The 11,051-nt window shown below is 32.6% G+C and overlaps 3 protein-coding genes and 1 non-coding gene across 4 annotated transcripts in view; all 4 read left to right on the top strand.

Annotated features, from left to right (window-relative positions):
- Positions 1 to 3,763, top strand: LOC21402115 (sorting nexin 1). The gene is made up of 11 exons (XM_010095459.2): positions 1 to 178; positions 336 to 470; positions 631 to 766; positions 920 to 1,053; positions 1,238 to 1,312; positions 1,946 to 2,105; positions 2,232 to 2,365; positions 2,472 to 2,540; positions 2,722 to 2,801; positions 3,128 to 3,188; positions 3,266 to 3,763. Exons 1-11 carry the CDS (start codon positions 167 to 169, stop codon positions 3,479 to 3,481), a joined length of 1,212 nt encoding a protein of 403 aa, XP_010093761.2. The 5' UTR covers positions 1 to 166; the 3' UTR covers positions 3,482 to 3,763.
- Positions 3,764 to 5,170: 1,407 nt separating this feature from the next.
- On the top strand, positions 5,171 to 7,214 carry LOC21402114. The gene is made up of 3 exons (XM_010095458.2): positions 5,171 to 5,620; positions 6,594 to 6,647; positions 6,927 to 7,214. The coding sequence occupies exons 1-3, from the start codon at positions 5,336 to 5,338 to the stop codon at positions 7,158 to 7,160; spliced, it is 573 nt and encodes a 190-aa protein (XP_010093760.1). The 5' UTR covers positions 5,171 to 5,335; the 3' UTR covers positions 7,161 to 7,214.
- Positions 5,685 to 5,758, top strand: TRNAN-GUU. Its single transcript has one exon. It is a non-coding gene; the product is annotated as a tRNA-Asn (tRNA).
- A 2,418-nt stretch (positions 7,215 to 9,632) lies between the features above and the next one.
- LOC21402113 (protein ORANGE-LIKE, chloroplastic) overlaps positions 9,633 to 11,051 on the top strand; it is a 3,187-nt gene continuing 1,768 nt past the window's right edge. Inside the window, exons 1-3 of the mRNA XM_024163914.1 lie at positions 9,633 to 9,932; positions 10,659 to 10,776; positions 10,863 to 10,982. Coding sequence (XP_024019682.1) covers positions 9,754 to 9,932; positions 10,659 to 10,776; positions 10,863 to 10,982 — 417 coding nt within the window. The 5' untranslated portion in view covers positions 9,633 to 9,753. The remainder of the gene's footprint in view (positions 9,933 to 10,658; positions 10,777 to 10,862; positions 10,983 to 11,051) is intronic.

The following is an 11,051-nucleotide window of genomic DNA, read 5'->3' as shown; positions in this document are numbered from 1 at the left end:
TAATCTATCAAAAAAACAAAAAAAAAAAAAACACAGACGATAATCCATGTGCTTAAACTTCCGGAATCGGATAGATTGAAATTGAAATACTTTTCATAGTCGAGAGTTCCGTCTTCATACACTTCTTCTTCTCATCGCTTGACTCAGAAGACTTCTCAAAACCGCCATGAATTCCTTGGTATTTACGAATCTGCCACTCCCTCTCTTCCCTTCAATTCTTTCAATGGAGTTTCTTTGCATTCCTTTTTCTCTTAAATAATAAATTTTTGTGTTTCTTTTTTTTTTTTTTTTTTTTTTTTTTTTTTTTTTTTTTTTTTTGCATTTTAATGGAGCAGCAGAGAACTGTATCGGGATCGTCGCAGAGCCCTAGATCTCCGCCCTCGCAGCCGTACCTCTCAGTCTCAGTCACTGATCCTGTCAAACTCGGCAATGGCGTCCAAGCCTATATTTCCTACCGAGTCATCACGAAGGTATATTCTCCATTTCCAATTTTGTTAGGGTTTTTTTCTTCGGTTAATTGGGTTTTTTTGGTTTCTCTTTTTTTTTTTTTTTTGGCATTGAATTACGATTAATTCTTAGCTTTTCATGTGTATGAAATCGAATTCGCGATTAACAATTTTTGTTTGGCAGACGAATTTGCCTGAATACCAAGGGACGGAGAAGATTGTGATCAGACGATACAGCGATTTTGTTTGGCTTCGTGATCGGCTTTTCGATAAGTACAAGGGGATCTTTATTCCTCCTCTTCCTGAAAAGAGTGCTGTAGGTAACGAAAACAACTAAGAACAAGCAATCCCTTTTTTTTTTTTTTTATGTTTTCTTACTGCAAAAATGGAAATTCGTTGATTATGTTGCTAGAGAGTAATGGGTAGAAGTGATTGGCATTGACTTAGAACTCTATATTTCTATTTATGTGAAGAGAAATTCCGTTTTAGTGCTGAATTTATAGAGATGAGGCGTCAAGCATTGGATGTATTCATTAACCGAATAGCATCACATTGCGAGCTTCAGCAAAGCGATGATCTCAGAACTTTCTTGCAGGCAGATGAAGAGGTGATGTTAAATTTTTTCAATTTATTTCAGGAATATCTTGTCATGCTTAGAATGCATATAACTTGTGTTTTTAGTATTTATCAGGGTCAATACTATTTTTTTTTTTTTTGGTAATATCATCAACGAGATACTATTGAATTAGATTATTTTATCTGATATTATTTGTTTTTGTATTTTTCTTTAGACGATGGAGAGATTAAGATCTCAAGAAACTGGTATCTTTAAGAGGAAGCCAGCTGACTTTTTGCAGATCATCAAGGTACTGAGGTCTCTTAATAGCAATTTTTTAGCGGACTCGGGAAAGTGAAACCATGAATGACTTTTTCACGAGCGTTTTACGAATTTTTGTCCAAAAATATAATTTGGAAGCTTATTATATGCTGTCTCTTGCACATGAAAGATTTATCTACAGAATTTCAAGTGCTTTCGAACTGCACATCCTGACTGGGTTCTATCATAGTATGCAGGAGTCAGTTTTTTACTGTTTACATGTTATACTAGATATTATTATCTATTTGACTCATCGTTGATAATGTGGAAATCACTTAGCCAAGCAAAAATGATAAATATGATGTGGGATCTTTGTGGTTTTTAACGCAAGGTTGCACTTATGTGAAAATTCATAGAAAGTGTTGGTCTTGCTGCTATCCATTGGAGGTAAACTGATAAAGGACATGGTTTTTATTTTTGGAGATATTTTCAAGAATCTGATATACTATCAGTGAGTGCCAAAGTCCAAGTGCAAAGTCAGTTTTTCCTTTGTACCTTCTTTAGATTTTCGCTTGTGCATTTATCTTCCTTGCCTAATGAAATCAGTAAGCTCATGTACTATAAAATTGTTCTTTTGGGACTGTCAATTTGATGGGATTTTTTTTGTCTCTTTGTATGGCAGGATGTCCAAACTAAAATGAGTGATGTAGTTCTTGGAAAGGAGAAGCCAGTGGAAGAATCAAATGCCGAGCATGAGAAATTGAAACACTATATCTTCGAGCTTGAAAACCACGTGGCTGAAGCCCAGAAGCATGCATATCGTCTTGTAAAGAGACACAGAGGTAATGAGAATTTTTAAGGTCTGATTGAGTTAAGCTACTACCGCTTCTGATTTTTAATGTTCTTTAGGGCCATTATAGAATGGATTCAATTCGGTAAATTTGTGATTTTTAAATATGTTTCCACAGAGTATGGCGAATCTCTATCAGATTTAGGAAGGGCATTCAAACTCTTGGGAGCTTGCGAAGTTAATGCCCTTGGGAAGGCATTTTCTGAGCTTGGAACCAAATCAGAGGCAATATCAACAAAGCTGCAAAAGGAGGTAGGCTTACACAAAAACAGTTTATATCTATGGTTTTTCCAATAAAGGTTTTGAATCCACAAGTTCATTGAATCAGCATACACCATTGAACTATCCTACCTTGCAGGCTCACCACCTTCTACTGAACTTTGAAGAACCCTTGAAAGATTATGTTCGTGCTGTGCAATCTATTAAGGTGAGACATTTTTATTCAGCTAATATTTAAGAGACATTTTGACTAGCTGCACCAACAGACAGTACACGAAAGGTTTTGATACGCAATGTCGATGCAAGAGTATAAGTTTATGGATTATGTGTAGAGGATTTCCCGCTTAGTCTGAGTAATCTTGAGCTTGGTTTTGCTGTTTCTTCAACAGGCCACAATAGCTGAAAGAGCCAATGCCTTCAGGCAACATTGTGAACTTGCAGAAACAATTAAGTTGAAGGAGATAAATCTGTATGTAACTTGTTGATCATTTCCCCCTGTATTTTGTGTTTTCGTTTTATATCCGCTATTACAGTGCTTTATGGCAAAACACTGCAAGCAAAAGAACGTTATCAAATAGTATATTGTGCACTATAATATACACGGCTGATTTCTAGTTCATCACTTCTTGTAAATAAGAAAATATGTTCATCACTATCCTTACACGGGTAAAGAGATTTATGTTCTAATCCCATATTAGATTTAGCAGAATTACACTTTCTGAAGACCTTATTTCTGCCGCTTGGACTGTTATAAGTTTATCATTATTGATTATTAATTTATTTTTCGGTGTGTAGTGACAAACTAATGCTGACACGATCTGATAAGGTTGGGGAAGCTGAGCTTGAATACAAGGAGGTAAATTGGCGTATACGATCATCTTGTCGTACAAATGTTGGAATTGTTAGATGACCAAAATTGGTTTTGTGATGCAGTTGAAGGCTGCCAGTGAGGAGGCTACAAGAAGATACGAGACAATTGTGCGACGAATGAATGAAGAGTTTCTGCGCTTTCAGGAAGAGAAGACCAATGATATGGGTATTGCTTTCCATGAATTTGCTAAAGGGCAGGCGCGTCTGGCTAATGGCTTTGCGGATGCTTGGCGAAGTCTCGTCCCTAAACTCGATGCATATTCTTCTGTCAGTCAATGAATGGGGAAAGCACCCTTCCGCTTGCGCGGTTGACACGAATAGCAGGGCAGCTCTTGCTCTGTAAAACATTTTGTCATTCAGGAGTTTTGTTCTGCTATTCTGGTCTTGCACCAATGTGGTTGTTTTTTATGTTTTTTTTTTTTCCTGTACAAATTCAAAGTTAGGTGAAAAACTGAGAGTTTACATTTTAAGTTTTTGTGCAGAGTAAAACGGAATAAACTCGTGTGTATCCCACACATTCATTTTACATATTTAAACACACTCCCATTAGTTTCTCGTTCACTCGTGGATTGATTATGCATCCTCTTCATCTGAGATTGTGAGATGGATGTTGATCAGGCAAGGAAATCTTGCATCTAAAGCCATCTTACGGCAGCGAAAAAGTTGTTTCATAGGGAGTACGCTTTTCTCTTGGCTGGAACATAGTCTGTATACATTGGAAGTATTAGAAAATTGCTGATCAAGGCTTTTCTAGCTCTGCTGAAATCCTTGTTTGAACTTTGAACTCAACAAGGTCATTGATACAAGAATTTACCCCCTGTTTGGTTCAGCAATTAGAACCAAACAAACGAAAATAGACCACGGGAGTCGTGACCTCGCTTAACTCTGCTCTTTTTGGTCTATTTTTAACATAAATACTAATAGAAGGGGTTAAGCACACTAATCCAAAAAAAAAAAAAACAGACTAATCAAAAAAAAAAAAAAAAATAGTTCATGCGTTTAAATCAATGATTCTGATTAACTTTGTGAGAGAACCATTGGTGAGATTTTTTTTTATTCAAATAAAATTGTAAGAGGAAAACATTATAATAGAATCAAAATTATAAGTTTAAATACATCGACTAAACATACACTAAAATTGATGGGTACATATGAGAATAATCCTTATTTGTTTATTTGTTAATAACAATTTACATCTTGTTAATCCATCCATCCATCCATAACTAGACAACTTTTTCGTATGAGAGGACACTAAGGGCTTGTTTGGTTCAATAATTCAAACTGTGAAGATTTAAATCTTTTTGGTTAGAACTGTAGTGATTCAAGTTGTGATCCGAACTGTTGTTTGGATATGCAAATAAATTGTAATTTGAATTGGGAATAAAAGCAGAACCGCATTTGGATAAAGTGTTAAAAACTGTCATTAGAGTTTTGTAACAAATCTTATAAAACATCATTATAATTGCATTAAAAAATATGCAATATGAGTGAGGATTTTGTTCCTTTCTTCATTACGAACATATTAAAAAAATCATTTCAATCAGAATTAAAAAAAAAAATTTTGTCATTTTTAAGATTGAAATTGAAGAGAGAAAAAAGTAAAATCTGAAATTATTGGACTGTTGACAACAATTCAGATTATTAGGGAAGAGAAAAATTTTAAAATCAACAATTTGAGTTGTTCTTGAACCATTCTTAATAGTTTGAATTGTCCTTAAAATTTTGTCCTCCAAATACCAATTTAAATTTTGAATTAAAGATTAAATCTTAAACATTGTTGAAACAAACATCATTATGTTTTTCATATGAGAGGACACTAAACAGGATTTTACATTGGTTGCAATTTTTTCTTTTTTCCTGCTAAAAATCATCACTAATATGTTGTTTTAATTGGTCCCACAAAATTAAACCGTCCTTATGGGGGTCCCCACTGCCAAACAAGAGCAAAGAAAGTCCAGAGCCAAAAAAAAAAAAAAAAGAGAGAGAGAACTGAGAATCTGAGAAGGCCTATCCTATCTTCTCTACTTCTCTATCTACGTTTTCCAGCCAGCCATTTTTGCCCAAAAAAAAAAAAAAATATATATATATATATATACTTTCTTATCTCCATCTGAGAAGCATTAGCCATCAGCCATGGCCTGTGCCTCGAGGTCCCTGCTCTACTCCACGCGTGTGAACTCGCACGTGCGACTGTCTCCTCCTCCGACTGCGTCTCAGCCATTGGTCTTCTTCGGTTGCGACAACGTTTCGTTTCCAAAGCTAAGCGAGCTTTCCTGCTTCCACCGTTACTCACCGGCGGCGGTCAAGGCTTCGCCGGGAAGTGACGGCGTTCTGCCGGCCGACGACGGAGTCTCTTTGGGGACCATGAAATTGCCTTCCGACACCGATCTGCAGAGATTCGAGTCTCTGCTCTTTCAGGTATGGTTTTCATTTTTACGTTTTGTTAAGGTTTTTTAATATAAATTTGACGTAGATTTAACATGCTGGAATAGCTCAGTTGGCTAGAGCGTGTGGCTGTTAACCACAAGGTCGGAGGTTCAAGCCCTCCTTCTAGCGTTCTTTTTCAACTTTCTCCTCATAAATCTTTAAAAATACCATCAATAAAATAACGTTATTGTTACCCTTTTTGTTAAATTTATTTTATATTTTAATAACTTATAAGTTATCTTTCATATTTTATATGATATTAATATTAAAATTTTATGTAGTGATGACATAAATAATATAGTTAAAAAAAATAATAATTAAATTTAAAATTTTCTCAAAAAATATTATTCTTTAAAAAATGAATTTTTTTTGGACGCGTTAGAAACTTATTCTAAAATTATTTTATTTTTTGTATGAAATGAAAATGAAAACGTTTTCAATCTCAGACAGAAATTATTTTTAAAAATACGTTTGATAATGTTATCAAGAGATTATTTTCAGTATAAAAAAAGCTCATTAATCTCTCTCTCTCTCTCTGCTCGAGAGGAAAAAACGAAAATAAAAAATGGAAAACGACTAAAAGTCGTTTTTCATTTCTTTCTCATTTTACACTAAACTAAAAAATCATTTTCATTTCTGTTTTTTATTTTTATTACGTCAAACACTGTTTTAAAAATGTTTTCATTTTTTCTTTTTCAAAAAACATAAAAAATAAAAACGGGATCAATTCTAAATACGACTTTTATTTTTGTATTTCTCATTTTTTTTCTCATAAATACAATATTTATTTGGGACAATGTTATTTTTTTTCCCTCGCGGACTACAATTTCAAACCTTTTATATTAAAACGTATTACAAAACGAATTTTTGTTCAAACTTATATTAAACGGGTCAAATATCTATTTGTTCTATTATTGCGGGGGAAAAAAAAAGGTTCTAATGTCTTTGGGATTTTGATTGACAGTGGGCCAACAGCCTTTGCCAAGGAGCCAACCTACCACTCCCTGTCCCTTTGAAGGTAAAGAAGAATCCATCCATTGTCCATTTTTATGCTACTTCATGCTTTCAGATTTTTTTTTTTTTGGAAAAATTATATTTTAGTGAACGTTTGGTTCATAGATTCAGAATTATGATTCAGATTCATTATTGATTTACGTGTATTTTTTATGAGAAAAATATTATAACGAACAACGAATTATGATTCAAATCATGATATGAATCCTCATACTAAACACTCTCTTAGTTTCTTGAATCACATATTGGGATTTTATGGAATTTTCATCTCTCAATGGAATAGGTAGACAAAATAGCTGGAGGAGCTAGGCTGGGCTTCATCACAATTGGGGATGGGAAAACTGAGGTGCTCGTGTACATTGATTGCCTAGTTTTTCCTGCGACTGATAGTTCTGGACCAATCTTCCGAGCCATTAGAAATGGAGCCTCGAAAGATCAGCCCCCTCCTGGCGAGCCAAGGATCATGAGAAGTCTTCTCCAGGCCCTTCAAAAGTCTGTTGAAATTGCAAGACTTTGAACCAAAATGTTTCTCATATGAGACGTAGTCTTGTAAATTTTTTTTTTAAAATAACAACAATTTTTTTTTTTTTTTTTTTATAGTTGTGTGTGTGTATATATATATATATATATATATATATGCTTTGTTAACAAAACTATTTAGCCGTATAATTATAGACTAACTCCTAAAAATTTTAATAATTTCAAATACCATGTGTCTATCATATCACTGCCAAAGGTCCAAGAAATCTGGATCATTTTTTTTTTTTTTTTTGAACTTGAGGGTGGGGGATTTAAAGTCTTTATCTTATGGTGAAGTCAAGTGTGGAATTACCGTTATGTTATGCTAGTAACTACGAAATTCTAATAATTTATGATAAGGTGGTTATATTAACACTTATTTTTTTACCCTCCACGACCCTTTTAGTTACACACCTCACGTAATTTTTAAAAAATTATATTTACTTTTTATACACCCTGGTTATTCTGAGATCAGTGTTAACTATTTTTTATAAAACTGTTAATTCTTAAGCAATTTACTATTCTTTTCACACCCATAATTTTTTTAATTGTTACTTTAATATTGCATTTATTTATTTTTTACCCAAATATTTAAACAAAAAAAAAAGTCAAAATAAATAATCCAGGGAAAAAAAGAAGAAAGCAAAATGAACTGAAAACTAAACAGCAACATAAAATTATGTTATTTGAAAAACGATTAAAAAAGACAATGGCAAAGGGAAAATGTAAACTCGGTATCAATAAAACCGCATATCTGCAATAACAACCAAAAAAGACAAATGAAATGGTAAAACACAACCTATCCCACTATAAAAAAGAAAAAAAAAAAAGAAAAAAAGAAGAAGCAAAAGAATAATCATTAAACAACAAATAAGAAAGAAAATTTAACATACCTCTGTACAATTTTTTGGAATAGTCAGATGAACATTAGTTTTTGTTATAGATTTCATAATAGCAATAGATATAGTGTAGGAATATGATATGTGGGGTGTGTTGAGAAGAAAAAATAAAAAAACTAGTTATCATTAGTTTACTTTTTATAATAAATTTTGATGATGAAATTAAATCTAACATAATTGTCCTTTTTTGTCATTTACGTGAGACAACTAATTTTATAGATTGTTAAACACTTTCAAAGTTGAACCATGATAATATTTTGTATTATCAAATATTGTAGTAGATGGGAAAAATTAAGGGGTTACAAACCAACTCGAAGTGATCCTAAGGAGATTATTGGTCTATTAAGAAATGCTTCTTGGCAATTATTCCTTTTTAATGTGTTTGAATTACAACATTTTTTTTATGGATTAGTGAAGGTGGTTCTAAACTTCTAATTGTTTTTTTTTTAATTCTTTTTATTTTGCAGCTTCCAAACTAAAATGGGTCTTTCAAACTATGGTCTCCCAAATTTTCAGAAAATAGATCTCGTTCATTTCACCGATTCGAGTTTAAAATTTGAGTTTTGTTACAGTAAAAAACTCTCAGAATCAGTCACATCTAATTTTTTTATTACAGTAAAAAACTCTCACATAAAAGCACATCTCAACTCGAATTAAAAACTCGATCTCTGGCCTCTGATTTATCTTCTTTGTATGCTCTGCAGAGCTAAATAATGTGTGTATATATATCTGCTTTGTTACCAAAACTACCTACGCAGCGGCCAAACTCTAGCCTAAATTGGAACATGTTCCACTTTCTTCGCACTTCTTCGTTCCTTGTTAACGATTTCTTGGACTGATTCCTTGCTAAACATTTCAAATTTGGCTAATCTTGCTTTTGCTTCTTAAGAGAGAGTTGTCTGGGAAAGAGAGAGAGAGAGGGGGAGTGGTGTGACCCATTAAGAAAAGAGAGAGGGGGAAATGAGGTCATCTGATCCGTCCATATTTTTTAATCTGAAGGTAAAAAAAATCCCGATTTTATTTATTAATTATTATTATTTTTTTATGTTTACTTATTAATTTTGGACTTATTTGTAGTCTTATTTTGTCTATTTTAATATGCTTTCGTACTAAATTTTCAGTATTGTTTAAATAAAAATGATATAAATGATTTAATAAAAAAATAAAATTTAACAAAAATATACTAAAATAAAATAAAATCACACCGAACTAAGAAAACACAAATTAAACAAAATAAAATTAAATTGATTTAAATACAATAAAATAACTTAAAATTTTCTTTATTTATCTTTTACTTCAAATCTTTTTACTGGCGTGTTTATTTCTTTTAGGTCTTTTTTTTTCTTCTTTTAAAAAAAAAAAAAAATAGTTTGACAACCATTGTTTTACGATAAAAACTTGTAACCTAAAAAACCATTAACTTATTAGTCATTGCCAAAACGTTTTCTTGGATGACACGTACAAAAGGCGTTGATGAGGAGTTGCGTCCAAACTTATAACACAATCCAACCGCTACAAACAACGGCCATAGCGGTGAAGAAAAAAGTTGGCATCCTGACACGTGGCACGAATCCACAAAACCTCATGCTTCTCTGTCTTGCTCCGAAACTTTTAGATGCTCTTTTAGATTCCAACTCCTTCTAAAACCCTGTTTCTCTCTCATGAAAATGTGCAGATAATGAAAACAAAACAATGGCTACTTTCTCTCTCTACTCTCATCGTTTCCCTCCGAAGCTCCTCGATTTCACCGAATCTAGAACCCAGGACTGGAACCGTAGACGGCGCCTTTCTCTAACCACATGGACTTCCTCGCGTTCGCGAATTATCTGTTCATCTTTCAAGGACGATTCTCTCGGCGATAGCTTCTCCAGGTCGGTTTGTCTTGTCAATTTCTCTTTACTGTTTGGTTTCCGAGAAAGTTCAGAAATGAGATTATTCATATCATGTCGTTTGGTAAGATTCCAAAGTAAATGGTCCTTTTAGCTTTTTTTTTTTTTTTTTTTTTTTTTTTTTTTTTTTTTTTTTTGGTGGTAAGTGACCAAAGTTCTGTTAAATTAGGAAAATCATCGTTTTTCTATAAATGGTTAATCAATTATGTACTGAGTTGTGATTTATCAGTGATTAATTTGGTGGTTTATCTTTGATTAACCAATATCTGTAAGTGATTAACCAATTTCAATCAATAGTTAATTTATCAGTTTGTGAGTAGTAAATTATTGATAAACCAATTATAAATGGTTAATCAATTTGTACTGAGTTGTTTATCAGTGATTAATTTGGTGGTTTATCATTGATTAACCAATATCTGTAAGTGATTAACCAATTTCAATCAATAATTAATTTATCAGTTTGTGAGTAGTAAATTATTGATAAACCAATTATAAATAGATTTTTTTAACGATAGGCCATTGGTATATCATTGATTAATCAATGTAAAAAACAGTCATTCACCTTAAAAAAAAAAAGTTGAAAAAAAGTTTACTTGAAAAAAAGTTCGGCCATTAATTAAAAAGAGATGGCCAATACCGGTTACCCAACTAATTTTCCGGTACTATTTTGGCTTTTATTTTATTTTATTTTATTTTTTTCAATTTCAGTAACTTCTGCATTATAGAAGGGCCAGAGACGGTCCAGGATTTTGTCCAAATGCAGCTCCAGGAAATCCATGACAATATAAGGAGCAGAAGGAATAAGATTTTTCTCTTAATGGAAGAGGTCAAATTACTTTCTTTAAAAAAAATTTGGAATTTTATTTTTTTGTGTGAGATTCAAAATTTTAATTAATATTTCTTTTCGTTTAGGTAAGGAGATTAAGGGTGCAACAAAGGATAAAGAGTATAGGTGATGTTGATGAGAACGGCGTGGAAGAGCCTTACGAGATGCCTGATATGCCTTCATCGATTCCTTTTCTTCCTCATGTTGTAAGTTAATCATAATTCTACAAGGAAGCTTATAAATTAGGATATTTGGTTAAATATATATATATATAT

This window comes from Morus notabilis, unplaced genomic scaffold (assembly GCF_000414095.1).
Source record: "Morus notabilis unplaced genomic scaffold, ASM41409v2 Scaffold794, whole genome shotgun sequence".
Taxonomy (NCBI): Eukaryota; Viridiplantae; Streptophyta; class Magnoliopsida; order Rosales; family Moraceae; genus Morus; species Morus notabilis.
This window is presented reverse-complemented; position numbering and strand designations above follow the sequence as displayed.

What these genes read in the sequence shown, in the direction of transcription:
- LOC21402115 (XM_010095459.2), top strand. An exon ending in CCTACCGAGTCATCACGAAG is followed by an intron (nt 471 to 630) that starts GTATATTCTCCA and finishes TTTGTTTGGCAG; the next exon opens with ACGAATTTGCCTGAATACCA. An exon ending in TCTTGCAGGCAGATGAAGAG is followed by an intron (nt 1,054 to 1,237) that starts GTGATGTTAAAT and finishes ATTTTTCTTTAG; the next exon opens with ACGATGGAGAGATTAAGATC.
- LOC21402114 (XM_010095458.2), top strand. Translation starts at nt 5,336, where the DNA reads ATGGCCTGTGCCTCGAGGTCCCTGCTCTACTCCACGCGTGTGAACTCG. An exon ending in TCGAGTCTCTGCTCTTTCAG is followed by an intron (nt 5,621 to 6,593) that starts GTATGGTTTTCA and finishes TTTGATTGACAG; the next exon opens with TGGGCCAACAGCCTTTGCCA. An exon ending in CACTCCCTGTCCCTTTGAAG is followed by an intron (nt 6,648 to 6,926) that starts GTAAAGAAGAAT and finishes TCAATGGAATAG; the next exon opens with GTAGACAAAATAGCTGGAGG.